This window comes from Camellia sinensis, chromosome 2 (genome assembly GCF_055761805.1).
Source record: "Camellia sinensis isolate YWXY chromosome 2, ASM5576180v1, whole genome shotgun sequence".
Lineage (NCBI taxonomy): Eukaryota > Viridiplantae > Streptophyta > Magnoliopsida > Ericales > Theaceae > Camellia > Camellia sinensis.
Genome location: NC_138962.1, coordinates 213,275,573 through 213,294,789, shown reverse-complemented (window position 1 = coordinate 213,294,789; position 19,217 = coordinate 213,275,573). Strand labels below are relative to the sequence as shown.

General features: G+C 36.3%; 2 protein-coding genes and 1 pseudogene across 8 annotated transcripts in view; 2 read left to right on the top strand and 1 right to left on the bottom strand.

The window, feature by feature from the left end:
• The window catches only part of LOC114270580 (putative disease resistance RPP13-like protein 1), a 126,199-nt gene that overhangs the window by 98,069 nt on the left and 8,913 nt on the right, over positions 1-19,217 (bottom strand). The gene's annotated exons all lie outside the window — the stretch shown is intronic.
• LOC145788993 (K(+) efflux antiporter 2, chloroplastic-like) lies at positions 3,496-12,807 on the top strand. 5 transcript variants are annotated; one of them, XR_014362504.1, is made up of 12 exons: positions 3,496-4,006; positions 4,088-4,120; positions 4,499-4,633; positions 4,744-4,803; positions 4,927-5,046; positions 5,227-5,295; positions 6,253-6,357; positions 6,440-6,550; positions 8,694-8,819; positions 9,964-10,022; positions 10,565-10,888; positions 12,106-12,807. XR_014362504.1 is itself a non-coding variant. In XM_082916900.1 (10 exons), exons 2-10 carry the CDS (start codon positions 4,547-4,549, stop codon positions 10,644-10,646), a joined length of 819 nt encoding a protein of 272 aa, XP_082773026.1. In that variant the 5' UTR covers positions 3,496-4,120; positions 4,499-4,546; the 3' UTR covers positions 10,647-11,068. The 5 variants fall into 5 exon arrangements, 1 of the variants encoding a protein (XP_082773026.1); XR_014362503.1 differs by lacking the exon at positions 4,088-4,120; XR_014362505.1 differs by having other exon boundaries at positions 3,496-4,120; positions 10,672-10,888.
• Positions 4,137-4,233, top strand: LOC145820767 (U6 spliceosomal RNA; annotated as a pseudogene).

Below are 19,217 nucleotides of genomic sequence, written 5' to 3'. Positions count from 1 at the left end.
CTTTCATCGTAATCCTTCTGAGCTTCTCCCAACTTAGCTGGCCATCTGACGAAAGGTTCATCGCGTATCTCGCTTAGAATCTGATAGATCGGTTTTTTGAACACCGTGGTAATGGCAGTGCGGACTCTCAACCATCTTTTATCCTGGTCCTCTCCGTTGTCTCGCCTGCCTCGTCCGTTTCTGCTCGGACGTTCTACCGCGCTGATTTTTGCCAGAGTCTTTTTTTCTGGTACTGTGGTTGTGCCAGACTTTGTTTTAGCACGGGCGCCATCCTTTTCCACCCGAATGTGTTGGTGCACTCTCTCCATTAAGGCCTCCATTGTAAGAGGTGGCGTCATAGTGATTAAGTCCTTTAGTCTGTTCCCGATTAAAAGGCCTCTTTTGTATTGTGCGATGGTGAGATTGGTAGGGCAGTCCCCAATCTGGTTGAAGATCTCCCAGTAGCGACTATTGTAGGATCTTAGCGTCTCCTTGTCGCCTACGTCAATGGAGAGAAGTTGGTCGATCTCCACCGGCGTTTTGGTGTTCGTTCTGAACCTTGTCACGAACGCCTCTGCTAATTATGCCCAGGAGGCGATGCTGCCTTCTGGTAGCCTTTCGAACCAGGTTAAACCTAGGTCGCCAAGGCTAGATGGGAATAGGATGCACATTAAAGCTTCGTTTCGCCGGTATACAGCCATAACCTGGCGAAAGTGGCTCAAGTGTGAGTAGGGGCCCGTCTTTCCCTCATACGTGGTGAATTTAGGCTGCAGGAAGCCTGAAGGTAGGGGAGCGTTTTCTATTGCCGGAACGAACGGTGAGGTTTACGGCCTTGCTAATGCTTTGTCCGTTGGTTCGTAGGCTGGGCGCGGTATTGTCATTCCTACCTCGACGTTTCCATGCGTTCGAGGAGCCAACCGCTGAAGGGCAGAAATTCTGTGTGGGTCGCGCGCCTTGGCATCCTCCTTCCATCGTGCCCTTTTTTTAAGCACTGTTCGCAAATCGGACGATCTAGGCAGCTCCGACTGCCTGGATGATGTCTGGTACGTGTGCGAGGGCCGATAGGTGCTTCCCTCAGTATATGACCTCTCAATCCTCGTTCTCCCAGACCTGGAGTAACGGGTCCTGGACGTCCTTGTTTGAGTGTCGCCTGTCTTTAGGCTCCTACTCTCTGCTTGTGATGGTGTGGTATACCTACCACGATCTTCTGAGTGGCGAGGGGGTGTCTTGCTTTTGCGCCCCTCTCCTGTCGCCACCTCTTTGCCTTTTATGTGGTGTTTCATTGATTCCATGTCCGCCGCCATCCTTCGTATTAGTTCATCCTGCTCCTTGATGCGATCCTCAAGAACTTGAGGGTCGATCTTCCGCCTCTGTCTTTCAGGACTCTGGGAGCGAGAGTGACGAGGGCTATTAGTCCGCCTCCCCCTTGCATCCCTCCGGGGGTTCTGTCGTTGTGGCTCCAAATCCGCCATAGGAGGGATAGAAGGCAAACCTTCGCGCCTCCCAACCCCCCTCTGGGGTTTGTCCGTCGATAGCGGACTATGGCAAATATTCGTTGTGTGCCATTGCTTCTAGTTAGCGAGGAAAACTTAATCAAAAGGTTTTGTTCTTGTCTGAACTTCCCACAGATGGTGCCAATTGTACGAGCACGAAATATTGTTCTCGTATAATCCTGTTGATCAAGATTGCGCTCCTTCGTACGACGTCGCTTTACTCCCTGAAAACACAAACGTGAGCTAGCTGGCGGGTGTGTGCCGGATACCTCTCCGATGCCTAAGTCAGCAAAAATAGATAAATAGACAAAAGCTCTGTGTATTCGGGGATCAAAGTTGTGTTACCTCTCCATAGGTGATGTTGTGAGCTTTTATAGATTTCGCATGGCACAATCCTAGTAGGACTCTTACTCCTCCATGTAGAGTCCTCATAGGAATCACATTCTTGAAAGATAATGTTTATCCTTCAACATCCCCCTCACTGCTTAAACCAAGTGAGATGGTTCTACCATGGTTGGATGTCAATACGACCGAGATAATCATGGCTATGTTAAAGCCGCAGACTAGACCGAACTTCCACTAGCTCGGTTCTTCCTTTCACTGCCTGTACCTCGATTTGACATTCCAACTGGGTTGTCTGAGACCGTACTAACCACAACGAGCCAAGACCGAGCTAACCAATAGCAAGGTTCTGAGGAGGGCTCAATATACTACGGCTCAATATGGTATGACAGTGCTAACTGTTACCGCTCTGAGTGTGGTGACCGAGCTAACTGCAGAGCTCTCTTGGACCGGGATAACTATAAGGCTTTGTGAAAACCGGGCTAACTACAAAGCCCTTTTACTCAGCCCTTCTTACTGTGGCCCACAGAACAGCCCATTACCCAGCTCAGCCCAATTTACATATAAATTACCCTCTCAATTATTTTGAATCTCCAATTTCTTTGAACCCCCACTTATAAATTCTAAAATCCTTAAAAAAAAAAAATTCTCTCACCAAATAATACACAAATTATCCTTATAAAAATATTCCACCCATTTAAATGCACACCCCCCACACCTTAAAAAGTCTTTCTCCTAAAATCTAGCAAAATCCAAGACAGTGGAACCTTCCAAAATAGTGGAAAAAATTTGTGGGAATTAAGAAGTTTTTTCTATATTTTATTACGAGATTTGTCAATCTGTTTATTTATTTATTTTTTTTCTATTATCTCTTTTTACACATACAACATAATCCACTTTCATACTTCTCTGGTTGGTTTTCTATTATTCACCCATGGCCCCATTGTACTTGTATGCTCTCTATGTGAATAAAACTAGGCAGGATTTCACTCTCCGGCCGACTCTTTGGTCAACCGGCCAGTTGACCACCTCCGACCTCCTTTGTTTGCCTACTTTTGCTATTGCTTCGGTTATCTGTTCCTGAACAAATAAGAAATGTTCGGTTACCTATTCCTGAACAAATAAATAATGTTCGGACATATGTTCCCGAATTTCGGTCATATGTTCGGGAGTTCAGTCCCAAAAAAAATGACGAACAATTTTTATTATTTTTGTCATTTTTTTTCAAGAAACTTACCCTTAGAAGGCTAATCTCATCTGAGCTAAGAACACCATCAAAGTTACGAACATTTTCTGAGCTTTTATTGTTGTACTCCTCTCGTTTCATGTAGTTGTGGTTGTCAAAAAAAATTTCACTAATTGTCATTGTCGGAGAAGTGTATGTAATCAAATAGTTGCCACCGTTGCTGCCGGAATATTGCCGCCAAAGGGTTTTTAAATTTTTGAGGGTGGGTAGATTTTGAAGATGGAATTTGGGGAAAATAGAAGGGTGGTGATGGAGGTAGATGGTCTCATAAATCCTAACTCATGATGTAATGAGTGTGTGACCTTAATTGTGAAATAGAGTGACTCAAAAATTTGATATTTTTTTTAATAATTTTATTTAAGGTTATTATTATAATAAAAAAAACTAGAAAAAGAAGTCCAAAATAATTAATAGGTAGCAGCGCTATGCAACGTTTTCAAAGATCGAATTTCTCTGTCTATGATCCTTTTTATTGTTATACTTATTACATGTATCCCTCTGAATATTAGTTGGCAGTTGTTACTGATTTTAGATTCTTGTCATCAATTATTTCTGGTAACAGGATTTGTGAACAATTGTTAGATTTCTATATCTGATACAAAGTTTATTTTTTGATTTTCGCCTTTTACACCAATCGGGCGGAGAGAATTAACCAGCTATTTCTGCAACTGGACATCATTACCGGTGGTATCGACGAAGTCTCATCAAATACAAAGCCTTTGATTCATCAAATGCGGAAATTGCCCAAGAGTGTTAAGAAACTAATGGAGATGATTCCTCATCAAGAGACATGTGCTTGAAATTCCCTTGCTTAGTGATTTGAGTATTATTTTTTTATTTTTTCTTTTTTTTTAGGTAAATGAGGAGGAAGCTTCTCTTTTTGACATATTGTGTTTGCTGCTTGCAAGTGTCATATTTGTGCCTATATTCCAAAAAATCTCTGGAGGTAACTGAATCTCATGATCTGTTATTGTAGTAGTTAAATTGAAGCCTCATCTTTGACTTCTTTTGTGTAAGATGGTTGCAGCATGTGGCATGATTTCATGTTTGGATATATAAGGTACATGCACTTCATGATTGTTCCTATACAGTATCCGATAAAATTGGAATGGTACGTAGAGGATTAGCATGGCTCCTGCACAAAGATGACTCATGTTTTATATCCAGATTTTTCTGCTTGGCATTTCATAACTCATGTTTCATTATCCTTGTTTGTTATTGATTATGCTTTTGCAAACTTATTCTAGAAGTATAACACTATAATTGTTAGGAGTACAATTTAATGAATTTGATAACAACAATCGTATTGTTTGTTCTTGAACTCAGCCATCATTTGCATGTATTTTCTGGCCATTTTCTTCTTCTAATATGTGTTTGGAGTTTTATTTGTTTCATTGATGATGTGTCTTTTTTTTCTGTTGCAAATTGCAATGTTTAGGCAGTCCTGTTCTTGGATATTTGACTGCTGGCATCTTGATTGGACCTTATGGTCTCTATTTTTCGTCATGTACATGGAACAAAGGCAATAGCTGAATTTGGAGTTGTTTTCTTGATGTTTAATGTTGGCCTGGAGGTAGAATCCATCAAACCGTGAAGTTAGATTCTCTAACACAGCTATTTGCCATGACATTTGATCTGCTAATAACAAAAAGAAAAGCTAAGCATTTTGTCTTCATTTTGCAGCTTTCCGTTGAAAGACTGAGTTCTATGAAGAAATATGTTTTTGGTTTGGGCTCTGCTCAGGTGATTGGAAAACTTGTTTTTCAAATATTATCACTTGTGTTTTACCACAAGCCAGCACTTTTATGTGCATCGATGTATTTGAATCTTAGTTTTGTTTTTTTTTAATGTGCACAACAAATGCAGGTCTTGGTGACTGCAGTGGTGATTGGCTTAGTTTCTCGCTTTATTGCTGGTCAGCCCAGTCCTGCTGCAATTGTCATTGGGAATGGGCTGGCATTATCTTCCACTGCTGTTGTCCTTCAGGTAACAGTTAATGAGCAGCTTTGTAAGTTCTCACGCTATCCTATTTTTAGTTCTTATTCCACTTTGTTCCATTAGGATCAAGTAGTCAAGACTCAAAATTTGTTGGTTGATACGCTTTTATTAGGCAGTTGAATAATTTTATAATATATTTTTTTTTATTTTATTGTATTTTTTCTGTAGGTATTGCAGGAACGAGGTGAGAGCACGTCACGCCATGAACGGGCTACATTTTCTGTTTTGCTTTTCCAGGTATCTGTGTGGTCTCAGAAATTATATCACCTTGAATGTTATGAAGTGAATGAATTGCTTTTTGGTGGAAATTACAGTGTCTTCTGATACTGTACAACTATACTGTGCCATAATTCTGTGTCTTAAAGGTGAACATTTTGGAACTACATACACCTGTGTAATGTAGAACACAGTTCTGATCCAATGCTTTTGCACCATTTCAGCTGTTTAGGTGTTATAGTCTAAGACATACATTTAAGATGCTTGAATTAGCAGAAATAAAGATAATGTGTGTGTTAATAAGTTATTAGTCTGTATTTGTTCCTCAATTATCATATGTGGTTATCATACCACATGTATTGATGAACAGCCAACTGCCACATCACCCTTTCTTCTACGGTCACTGTTGGGCATATGATGCTTAACTATATTTGTTTCCTACCTGGGAAAGTCAAATGAATAATTATTGAAGATTATTTCACTTTTGAGCTTGTGTAGGATAGCTGCAACTGCTAGGATAGTTGTTTCTGCCAGTGCTATTGCTTCTTCTGTTGTTGCTGTGGGTAATTTTTCCATCATTTTTAGGTTAGTTTATAAGCAATTGCTGAAGCTCTTGGATTAGCTGCTGTGAAGGCCATTGTTGCAATTACTGCCATAATTGCTGGAGGGCGCTTGGTGAGTTCTATGTGTTGCTGAACATAAATATGGCATCCTAAGTGATGAAACCACATTTTATGCCTGATGATGCAATTTATATCATTAACTTCTCAACAAGTATCCTTCTTTCTAGAAATTTTAATAAAGCATATCATCATGCATCATCAGTGTGTTGTATCAAAGATAAAAATCATGATATTGTCTACTTGAGTTTATGCATAACCATGGTGTAGCTTTTGACCGTGCACAAGCCAAGGATTTTCAAATTTCTTTTGTGTTTGTGAAATTCATGATATTAGTCATTCTTATGCTAATTTTCAGCTGCTTTGGCCGATTTATAAGCAAGTTGAGGAAAATCAAAATAATGAGATATTCTCTGCAAATACGCTCCTCGTTATTCTGGGGACTAGTCTCCTTACAGCTTGGGTACATTGATGTGTTATCAAGTTTTGCTCTTTTATATCATTCTAGTGTTAAGTGTACGCATTTTTTATTATAAATGGAACAGGCTGGCCTTTCCATGGCATTGGGAGCATTTTTGGCTGGTTCGCTTCTTGCAAAAATGGAATTTCTTTACAGGTTGAATCAGATATTGCTCCATATCGTGGCCTTATATTGGGTTTGTTCTTCATGACGGTAGGAAATTATTTCTTTCTATAAGATTCATTTATTGTCTAATTTAACTATTAAATTACTTTTTCTCTCTATAAGATCCAGTCTTCTTACAGAAGCAATGAAAAAATTACTCTTGTCCATACGAGTAGAATGCTATCAATTTTAACAGATTGATATGATCACAGTATTGATGAACAGGAATAGTTTACTCTGATACCTCTGGTTAACAGTCATTGTTCTTTGGGTTTCAGGTTTCAGTCAGCATTATGTAATATGAATATGGTTTCTAACTAGGCAATCATGACAATCATATATATAGAATATCAATGAACTAAAGTATATTGTGGTTACAAATGCATCAAGGTTTGTAATCCATATAGTAGGATTCATGTTTGGTGAGACATAAATTACTTCTTTAAATGTGCATATATGCATACGTGTCATAGCTAAAAGGCGTCGGCTTTGTATATTCACCTTAAAGTTGATACGGAAGGAAATACCTTAAAGTTGGTACTCAAGGAAAATTCATTTTAGGACAATCTTGGAGGTTTAGGTATCCTAAAACTTAAAATCCAAAATTTTAGGCACCCAGGACTTTCTATGTGTATTATGCATCTACTAAGGCTGTGATTGGATCATGGATCCATGATCCAAACATAGCCTAAGAGATGGATTTCCATCATATGAACTTAAAGTAAAAAATTTAGATTTGTTGTTTTCCATTTGGTTGGATTTGTGTATCAAGAAGGTGCTAATGTATGAATGGATTTGATATCCCAGCTGAGTTTGTGACACTTTATTATTATTATTATTATTATTATTATTATTATTATTGCAAAGCATTCTAGATATTCTTCTACCATCTTTGATTTTGAAAGTGAAGTGTTTTCGTGTATCTTTTTAGGTTTCACAGTGGTAGCCTAAGAGACCTGGACATGAGTATGGACATGGGCATGGAATTTTCAAAAAATTAAGATACGAAGACGGGGGATACGGAATTTTTTTTATATATATTTTTATTTGCTATGTATATGAGTATTAAGTTAAGGCACAAAGACATGAGAAGCATGGATGTTATATGTGGATGTAATTTTTTTTTTCACTTCTCTCCCCTGTTTCCATATATTTACATTGACCCCAAATCAGTTTTCTAAGAGGCTTATCCAGACATGGGACATATGTCCGTGAAGTGTTCCCAACATGTCCTGCAAAAAGTAATGATTAAAAATTGGACAAGCCACATGGATGTGTCCGATACATAGACATGCCACGTTTGTAAGGGTAAGGGTTCCCTATGGGAAATTCATCCGATATGTCTAGTTGGACATGCATCAAACAATAATGTCTAAATGGTTTGAGTTTACTATATCACTATGCATTAGACTTCCATTTCATTCGTAAAATGCTCAATTTTTGGTTGCAAATACCATTCTATGAAATACTAAAAAAAAAAAATATGTTAAATATGAAATCTAGTCATGTTGTGGTGTTCTTGGACATGACAGTTAGATAAATCCGACACCTAGACACATACCTGCACCTTACAACCATATCCGAGCTATCCATTATGGATTATCCATGATGCAATGATGATATGCCATATCAATTGTCTTTGATTAGTAGAATGCACCAGCATAAGTACTTAATACTCGTTCAAAAGTATATGAAAGTGATATAGTACTAAATTTATGTTGGTTGAGCATTACAAGGTCTGAAAATGATGTGGGCTTTATTTAGACCAAGTTACATAGGCCACCAAGATTGGGTGGACCTTGGGTTCGTTTATGTTTAAAGGATCACAGGACTGGAGTGCTGTTGAGAGTTTGATTTTGTGAATGGGAGTTGAAGCAAATCTATGGTGGTGCATTGACAGGGAAGCTAGTATTATTGACTTAAATTCATGCTATCATTTTATTCCTTTAGGTCTTTTTTCCCCCTTTCGGTTCCTCTTTTCCAACAATATATATATATATATTTTTTGTGAACTTCAACACATAACAGTAGATAAATAAACTGTGCAGGACTGGTATTCCCACACTAGATAAATAAAATAAAACCACATAAATGGTAACTATTACCGTTAGTATTGTTAGCACAACTAATTGTTTGCTCATTGGCCTTTTCTGCTGGGTATAATGTCTTCTCAGATGTCATCTTTGCTGTTTCTTGTGGTTGGGGTATCAACGGCCCTTACCCCATGGTTAGCTGCTGGAGGCCAGTTACTAGCCTCTCGTTTTGATGATGTGTGGAGTTTGTTACCTGTAGAGAGTGAGGTAGAATTCATAATTTCAAGTTTTATGAGATCCGAGTGAACATTTATATTGGTGGTTTACAGAATTCAATTCCTTTATTTATTTATTATTTTCCACTAGATAATAATATGTGGTTTATGGGTACTATGTTAGTTATGGATATGATTTGTCAATCAAGATTGGCTTACCGGGTAGCTTAGCTTTCCAAACTCAGCTTGGTTAGGAAAATGAAACCTAGATTTTCTAGTGATCATTCTAACTATACATCATAAGCATTTTTATTAGTTATTGCACCAAAATGTGGGGAAATATTTGTGATGTGCTCTCAAAAGTCTCTCTATCAACATCATGAAGCCTTTTTAAATTTTGAACCGTGCATGTGTGTGAACTTTGTTTTGGTCTTAGGTTTCAACAAACCTGCTGTGCTTGTGTATTTGAGAAATATATGGTAAACACTGACTCACTTGCAGTTGGTATTTTGGGTTTAAATTCCTTCTCGAAGTCTTGCCATTTTAAGTTCATGCAAAAATATTTGATGATGATGGATGAAGGTGGTGAATAACTACTGGCTGCCATAAAGTCTGTGCACTAAAATAAGTTAGGTCTTGCAATATCTGCATAAGATATGATCCATTATTAAATCTATTCCAATCTCCTTAATCTAGTATGTCCAACTGTACCTAGGATGTACTAAATCTTTAATCAATAATTTTAAATCGTGTAAAATGAACTGGTGTAGCCATACATCTGACAATGGGATGCATTGTCTGTTTGTGATATTGGGTTGATGTTGCCATTACACTGAAATATCCACTAAATGTATTGATTGTTGATTTCCTTGGCTTCTTGTTTTCAGACAGATGATTTGCAGGACCATATCATTATCTGTGGATTTGGATGTGTAGGACGGGTGTTGTCACTATTTAATTTTTTTTGATGAATTAGTTTAAAAAGTGATAAATTTATCAGTCAGGCTTGTAAGTAAATAAGTTTAGTTAATAAGACTGATTAGTAAGTGCCCCCTAAAATCATTTGTTATGGTAGATCTATTTTTAATGTAGTTTATTTGTGGATTCTTACCCAAAAAAAGATAGATAGTTTATGTATGGATGTATGTTTATCATGTTTTGTCTAAGAGTAGTACTTTCTTCTGTGGTTCTATCAGATCATTGCACAGCTTCTTTCAGAACGACTTGTTCCGTTTGTTGCTCTTGATGTGAGAAGGTATGCTTCCATCTCACAGTGAATTGATTTTCCTGGAATAAAGTCAATTTTGGGGGCTTAGAGAGAGAACAGCTTGTTGATTGAATATTCTGCTGAAAATCATAGTCATATGGGTCTGGGCTGTGAATTTTCTAGCTAGTTCCTTTTGGGTAATCTATGCCAGTTTGAAGACCAATTTCATGTAACTCTGTCTTAGGGGTATGCCTTCTTTGTGTTTTTATGATGTCCATTTTTTATGATAAAATCTAGTTTCTTGCTAAGAAAAACAGAAAAAAACAATGGACCGATTTGCTGTTTGATTTCAACTCAAAGTCTCTGAAGTGAATATCCAGCCTTTGGTTCCATGTTTTTCTATGTCTACTTTAAATTCCCAGAAGCATCTATGTGAACATTTAGCATAAATGCAAATTGGAAAGAGAAAAGTTAAATGTAAAAATCCATGCTCTCTGCCTTGTCCATGACTTATTGATAATGTGTTACGTGTGTGAGAATATTTTACAGCAGAATCCAGATAACTGATTTTAGATTTTCCATCATTTCAGTGACCGAGTAGCTGTTGGCCGTGCATTTGATCTTCTGTGTATTTTGGAGATGCTGGTAGTCAATTGGTATAGAAAATTGTGATCAAACTTAAATATGCTTTGTGCAGGTTCACTATCTGACCAGTTTCTTGTATTCCTGGCCCCCCTGTGCTCCTTAAAGTTGGTGCTGAAAGAGCATGTGCAGCAGCAATAACCTTAGATACCCCCGGTGCAAACTATAGAACAGTTTGGGAATTGAGCAAGTATCTCCCTAATGTCAAGACATTTGTCCATGCTCATGACGTTGATCATGGCCTCCATTTGGAAAAAGCAGGAGCAACAGCGGTACATTTCTGTTACTGTTTCCATTAGTTATTTCACTCTGCCTAATTGGCCATATAGGTTAATCTAACAATTGTATTTTATGTTTTAGGAGCTCATTATTCTTGTTTGACTTGTGTATAATCTTTAATCAGTACTAATATATCTTGCATTATCAATGTAAAGATCAAATTTTTGTTCAAATTTAAAAGCTATTATATCATATCTTGAGTTTTAGTTGAAACTTTCATATCTAGCTGCTGCTGTTCTTGCACAGGTAAAAAACAATATCAATGACACTGAATTGTATAAGATTTTTCACTGCATGAGCTATATATTGTTCGTATTTGGTACATACATACTTGTATTAATGAAAACTATTATCTTTTATCTGCTGAGCATCAGTAATTGGTTGCATGTAGTGTGTGGAGTCCGATTGTAACAAATCATTTATAAGGAAGCTGAATATTATATCCATTGAATTTGTCACTCACCATGCTATGCTAGAATGCGATGCAATTGATCAAAATTTGGATTAACATTCCATAAAATCACTGTAAGATTAATCTATTTTTGCTACAACCTTAATGATTGCAGTGCATCTTATTGGATATTTTAATTTGAATTAGTGACTTGCTATGTGCTTACCTTTGAGTTTCAATTCAATTATTAGTGTACACCATCTTCATTGTTGAGCACCTGTTTTATGTCCATGCTGGTTCTCTGAATGTAAAGCAGAAGCGGCTGTTTCTTCTTTGAAGTGTTTTGTGCTTTATATGAAATAATTTCACTTTCATGTGACACACACACACACACAAACGCATTTGACTCGGTTAACACATTGAAAACTGAAGGCATTTGGATCTGATTTTGTGGATCCGCCAACTGCAATGCAGCAACACAAACTCTATTTACTGCTGTTGGTTGATGCTTTGCTTGTGAAATTGTTAGCATGTGCTATGGAAAGTCGAAAACATTACAGAAGTTTGGTTATTTTGGTTTGGCATCTTTCGAGTGTCTTTACCTTATCTTGTCTTTCCCTGTTAGGTGTCAGAAATAGCAGCTACGATCAACGAGTTTAGGTCTCGCCATCTTTCTAAGCTTACCTAGATACTTATTAACGTTTGATTTGCACAATTCAGTTATGTCTTGTTAGTATAGGACCAAAGAGATATATATATTTACATTTTTTTTTTCATCTGGATTTTGACTGAGCTACCCCAATCAAATACTGCATGCAGCTCTCTGAAGCAAGTGGAAGCTCTCTTGGTTATGGATACTCTTGGATCATGAGTAAACCCAGATCTCAACCCTCCGATTCTTCAGATGATAATCAAATCATTGAAGGAGCACTAGTCCCATCTCCCAAAGATAAGGACAGATATAATAAAAATAAAATCAAAAATAAATTGTATAAAAGAAAAAAAAAATCACAAAGAACTGTACAGCGGTTTACTTGAAGCCTTCAGTATAAATTGCACAGAAATATAGCTAAATTAGTGGCAGTAGCAGACACATTTGTTGATCAGTCACATGGACATTTTTGTTCTGATAATGCCCCCCGCGTGAAATGGGTGACTGTTCTTTTTCTTTCTTCAATCGTATTCCAATTTGATAAATTTTGGTAGGCTCTCATTAAACTGTCTAGAAGGACTTTCTTATCTCACTAATCACGTTGCATTCCATAATCTTAGAGTACTTTCTTAGCTATTAGTTTTGATCATCCTATATAATGCAAATGGTCAAAATGATATGATGCTACATATGGAGAACCTGTTTTTGTGAGAAAATGTGTAGATTCATGGATTGGCTGATTGCATTGGATGTTCATCAGCAGGAACTTGTTGCATGTTTGGATTCCTTTCTGTTTTTCAACTGTATTAATAATTGCTTGTTTGGATAATTTCAATTCAGTTATGTTATGGTGACTAAATTTTAGATTATTTATGTGTCACTAATGTATTTGTTATAGGACATGAAAGAGGAGATTTATTAAATCAATACATTGATGACACATCAATTAGTTGAAGATGCCCACTGATAATGTGGAGATTCGAGTTTCCTCCTCCTAATTGTAGCTATAACAAAATTTGATATTATTACTTAAAATTATTTTTTAATACAAATAAATGAGTAGTAGGCCAAAACATATTTTCCAAAACAATATGATTAACCTAAAAAAAATCATATACAAGTTCATTTCTCAAAAAAATTCAAAAAGATATATATAATCAATACTCTTTCATGAAATCACTTCTTTCAAATAAATTTTATTTTTAAGAGGATTAAATAAATCTCAATTTTAAAAATTATGAAAAAAATCAAAGTGAATGCATACACTTTTTTGTTTTTGAAACCCAATCCGGGCTTTTATCCAAACTAGGCCCAAATTCTGAATACCTAAAAAAATGGATTAATTACAATTTTTTTTTAAGGTTTAACCCGTTTTTTAGTTTAAATCTCAACAAATTAAATCTTAGAGTTTCATCTGTATTTTAATATGCCCCCTCCTTTGTCCATCTCCGTCTATATAAGGTAACGGAGAATCATTTTGGGGTTTAAAATGAAAAATATTAGGTTTTAAAGTGAAAAAATTATTTAAAATTTGAATTTTCAAAAAGATACCATCAATATTGGACGAAGGGAGTAAATTTTGATGTCGTCTCTAATTTTGATGACTAAAAATAACATTAATCTATTAAAACATTGATAAGTGCCTCTTATATTTCAGGTAGCCTTAATCCATTGAAACAGTGATAAGTGTCTCTTACATTTTAGGTAACCCTTCTTACATAGTCATCAAAATTTTATCCTTAGAAGAGTCAAAATTTGAATAACAAAATTTCACCATATATATATAAGGACACATGTACATATACAATAAGATATGTAAGTTATATATATGCACACATAAAAAAATTAAATATTGGGGTTAATTACAAAAAAAAAATTCAAAGTTTTACGTGCTTTTCACTTTAAACTTGAAACGATTTTCCGTTACCTTACATAGACGGAGATGGACAAAGGAGGGGAGCACATTGAAATACGGACGGAACTCTAGTGTTTAATTTGTTAAAATTGAAATATTGGGATTTAAAGTGAAAAACGCGTGAAACCTTAGGATTTTTTATTTTATTTTTTTTTTTAAGTAATTAGCCCCTCCCCCCTCCCCCCAAAAAAAAATAATACAAAAAAAGAAAGAAAGAAAATGACAAACAGAAAAGAAGAAAGTAAAGTGTGAACACAATAATGGCAGGTCTCACACGAGAAGAAGAAAGTAGTCACAAAAACATTTACTAAAAAATAAAAAAGTAGAGAAAAAAATATGTAAGTCTCTTTCTTTGAAATTACAATAATGATGCCTATGCTGAATGTTAAACCAAGATCCATTTGGCTGAGGGGTTGATTAATTGTTTGTTTATTATTATTTTCTTTTTCAAGTACAAGTGGGGATAGGAGTGGTGGGTAGGGTTAGATTAATAAGGAGATGACTTCCGGTACTCTAATTCATTATTTAGATTTTGATACAAGAGCACTATCAAAGTGTTTCAAAAAAATGTTGTACGGGTGGGAGTAAGAGTAAGCAGCAAAAGTAGGGAAGGGAGTGGAGGTGAGTAGGAAAGAGGCATACACCAACTATTTAAAGAAATTACAATGATAGCTGTGAAGGAGAGAGATGGTCGTGTGGTAGAGTGGGGGACAAGGATAGAAAGTAGTTCGAATGAAAGAAAAATAAGAATAAGTTTGAGGACAAAGGAAAGGGAAATTTAATTATGAAAAAAATAGGGTTATTTTTATTTTTTTTCGTCAACTCTGTTGATAAATTAATTCTGACGAGGCAAAAATTATAATTTCTAAAATCATAATGAGTAGATGTGTAAAAAGTGTATCCAAATTTGTGAAAAATCTGAATACATGCGTGAAAATGCTTTGGGATGGGTAAAAAATACTTTTGGCGTTTTCTTCCCCTTATTGGCAGCTTATTGGGAATTAAGATCTTCTCCTTGAGTTCTCTTCTTCACTTTCTACTTGCACGGTTATTGGGTTCACTTTTGGGCCCAATTTTGATGATCTAAACCGTTCATATTTTAAAATTTATTGAGTATATCATATTTGTAAAAAATCAAGTTGATCGGATATCATAAAGTATGTGTTGGATCATCAAATTAAAAACTATTTTTTAAAAAAATTTAATAAACAATTTTTCGAACACATGCTTTCTGATATCTGATCAACTTAATTTTTTACAGGTATGATATACTCAATAAATCTTAAAATGTGAACGGTTCGAATTATCGAAATTGAGTCCAAAAGTGGGCCTAATAGCCGTGCAAGTAGGGGGTGAATGAGAGATTCAAGGAGAGGATCTTGATTTGCCTATTGGGCTGTCATTAATTAGCATGGCTCTTTAAATAATTTAGCATTATTATTTATTAGAAAAAGGCTTGTATAGAAGTTAGTAGACAATATGAAAAATTTACAAAAAGTTTTCCAAATAAATATGAAAAAATATTAAAGAAACCCATGAAGATAAAGTTGCAAGGGGGAAAGTTCCTGGACAGTAGGCTAGGCAATAAACACTCTGAACAAACACATCGTTGCCAAACAACGTTTATACTGCCTGGAAGGAGCAAGAGCCAAAAAAAAAATGCTCTTCCATCAAAGTGGAAACATATAAGGGAGAAATGAAAGCTGTTAGAAATTAACCACACAAAAAGCTCATGTCTAGGTAAGATTCACCATACCTCAAGGTTACAACTGTTAAAAGAACCAAGCAGCTGTAGCCTTGAGTACAATTTGCTTGGTGCTCGCAAAATTTAGATTGTTGAGCTGAACGAACAAAGGTCAAGTTCTATGAATCAACCCAATTTGAAAGAAATCAAACTAGGCAAACCAGAGTACACTAAAATATTTTTAGTAATGTGTGTGAAAGAGAGTTGAAGTATGACATGACAGGTTGTGGGAATTTTTGTCCAATTCCAAATATCAGGCAGGTCATTATGCTAATTTTACTCCTTGAGTTTTGTTAAAGCTGATGAAGGAACAAAGTGAGAATCCATTCTAATGCACCGTGACAAAAAAAATCCCTACTTTTCCCCATTTTACCCAAAGGCCCCTATTCTTTTGACTTTCCGACATCGTAAAGCTTATCCAAGATTAGGAATTCAGTCTTTTGTCTGAAAACTTTGAGCTGAGCTTGAGCAAGATTGGCTTAGCTCTTGCCAAGTTTGAAAATAGTCTGCTCGTCACCAGCCAAGGTTAAGCAGCTAGAAGTATGCTTAAGAATTTGGACTGCCAGATATATTGCTTGATTTGGCTTATCTACACCTTCACTAAAGATTAAAGGTGTACATGTCAAGTGCTATGACTCAAACATAATGCACCAAACATCAACATAATGTATACTCTTCTTCCCACAAAATTGCGACCTTAAATTTCATTTCCAAGGTATTTTATTTTTTCATGTTCCATTAATTAACAATTCACTGTTTACTAAAACCATAGACAAGAAACCAGTTAACATAGATAGAAGTAATACTGTATTTACATTTTAACATAGATAGAAGTAATACCGTATTTACATTTTAAAGATCTGTTTAGTTGATATGGAAAAATCTCCTTGCTAGAACTAAAGCAATACAAGACCTTTTACTGGCACATCAATTTTTCCAAGACTTTTTTGCTGCGTTTTTCACCTCTATTTTTTCAAATTAATCTGTGATCCTTCCTCAATTCAGTAATATATAGATTAATCAATAGTCATGAACAAAAACAGTAATTCAACTTATTTATTTTGGAGGAAAGGAATTATAAGCATTAAATGGTGTGCTTCAAGGCCTACACCTAATACATTATGAGATCCCAAGGAGACAATGTAAATTCCATCATTGCAGCTACATTAAATATTCTTGGTCCATCACAAAAAAGGCCATCAAATTAAGTTTAGAAGCTGAAATCTAACACTTCATAGAATGTTTGAATGAAGTACAAGATCATTTTTGCCGACCTAAAAGCAAGATAAATTATAAAAGCCAAAGCACATGGAGCACGAAAAGTGATATGCTTGGACTCGGAAGTTTTTGCAAGCAGCATGATGTCCCCATAGGTGTAACGCCCTCAAAATAATAACAATAAACCCATCAGATAAGACATGCATTTACATTTAAACTAACCACATTCCTTTCATTCATTAGAATTCCAAGACATAAGTATTACATGTTAACCTCATAACAAAATGCCCTATGGGCTTACAGCTTTCCAAGTTAACACTTGGTTACAACAAAGAGTTCTAACTCGTTTACACATTAAGCCCTTGGCTTGAAGTTACATGTAATACATCAAAAGTAAAACAACTACACTATGTCCGCCTCTAGCCTCCCAAGCTATGTCCTTGGAGGTGGCATGCTTCCTGTACCTGAAAATGATATTCCCATATAGGGTGAGCCACAGCCCAGTAGAAATACACTAAACCAACCATGGTCAATGACTAAAACATTAGCAATTGATAGTTGGTCAACACTGATACAATCACATAAATTACATATTTATGTCAACGACTTACAAGTCCCAATTACTTTTCATTTTCCCCTTTTTAACAGATAAGCATGCTAGCTCTATCATCATTTCCACAGATATGTATAAAAACTATATCTCACATTCTCAACAGATATGTATATCAACAATATCCACAGATAAGCATACAAGCTGTATCCACACTTCACAACAGATATGTATATCAACAATATCCACAGATAAGCATACAAGCTGTATCCACACTTCACAAAGATAAGCATATGAGCTCTATCTTCACTTCTCTAGACAAGCATATGAGCTCTGTCTACGGAGTTCATCCCCTATCTCCTCCCAATACCTATCCGGTTTAGAGGTACATCCCCTATCTTCCCCTAAACCGCGGAGTACATCCCCTATCTCCTCCTCTACACATAACGTATATAAACACATTGGTTCTATATACAATCACACAATACACACAATTAATGTATTCTATCAACCGTCAAGTTCCATGACACATTCCATTGATTAGTTTCCGTTTACCTAATCATCATGCATTGTCTACAACAATCTCGACTATCCTCCACCGATAGCCCAAGCAGTTATTTCTAAAACAGAAAATAAATGCACAAATGGATATTCAATCAACATTTCATTTCCTCATTTCTCACCAATTAATTATCCCAATTAATTAACCAATGTAATTAGGCCATTTTCCATAATTACCATTTCAACCCTTAGGTCCCATTTTCATCAATGATTCAACAATCATTCTATTTTTCTATGCCAAACATGCATCTAGGTTTATTATGAATAAAACCCCAACTTTTGTAAAATTACACAAAAGCCCCAAACTTTCACAAATTTACCACACCAAGCCCAACATCTCAAAATACCAAAATTTAAAGACAAAACCCATAGAGAGGAGTAGGTTATCCCTACCTCAAATTCGGAGTCCCAAAGGAGAAGACGACAAAACCCAACGTGCTCCAAAACCCGAGATTTTCAGATTAAAATGAAGCCCTCGACGATCAACAACTTTTTTGTAAAGGCCAAAGGTGAGTAAATCACTCCTACTAGATCAAAACCTAGAGAGAAGGTAGAGTCTAGAGTGAGAGGCTCAACAATGGTGATTTTGGAAAAGTAAGAGAGAGAAGAGAAAGTGAAAAAGTGATTTAAAGAGTCACAAATTCGGGACTTTAAACCCAGTCTTCCGCTCGAGCGTAAAACACCCCGCTCGAGCGGCCACTCACAGACTTCCGCTCGAGCGGCCAACCTCCCGCTCGAGCGCAGAATGCACTCGCCCAGCACTTTTGCAGAACCAGGCCTCCGCTCGAGCTCCCAACCCTACGCTCGAGCTCACAACACTGCACAACAAGATACTGGATGGATGTAATCTACGCTCAAGCGCCAACACCTCCGCTCGAGCGTACAGGCCAAAAATCTGGGCAACTAGTTTTGGTTTCTAAACTCAACCAACCTGTAACAAACCCGCTCAACACATCCTATAACTCAAATACAAAGTAAGAAAGGATGTAAACAAGATAATAAACAACTACCAACATCCACGGACACATGTCCGGATCACTATACAACAAGGGTAAACCCGGGATCGCTATAATAGGAATGAGATGTTTGTACAGTTAGTGTAACCAATCAAGACTAAGAAATATTCCAGGATTCAATCCAAGACTAGACCACAGATATGTTGTCCTGCAAACCAAACAAGTCGAGTGTTAGTTCAACTTGATGTAACAGAGTGAGTTAGGTAGATATTTTAGTTAGATATTTTGTAAACATGTGGAGTGTATATAAGGTACTGTATCTCTGAGTTTTCAAT

Bases quoted from the DNA above. Each gene is read 5' to 3' on its own strand.
- LOC145788993 (XM_082916900.1), top strand. From the start codon at position 4,547: ATGGTCTCTATTTTTCGTCATGTACATGGAACAAAGGCAATAGCTGAA. The intron at 5,047-5,226 runs GTAACAGTTAAT...TTTTTTCTGTAG, and splicing joins CCACTGCTGTTGTCCTTCAG to GTATTGCAGGAACGAGGTGA. The intron at 8,820-9,963 runs GTAGAATTCATA...TGGTTCTATCAG, and splicing joins TGTTACCTGTAGAGAGTGAG to ATCATTGCACAGCTTCTTTC.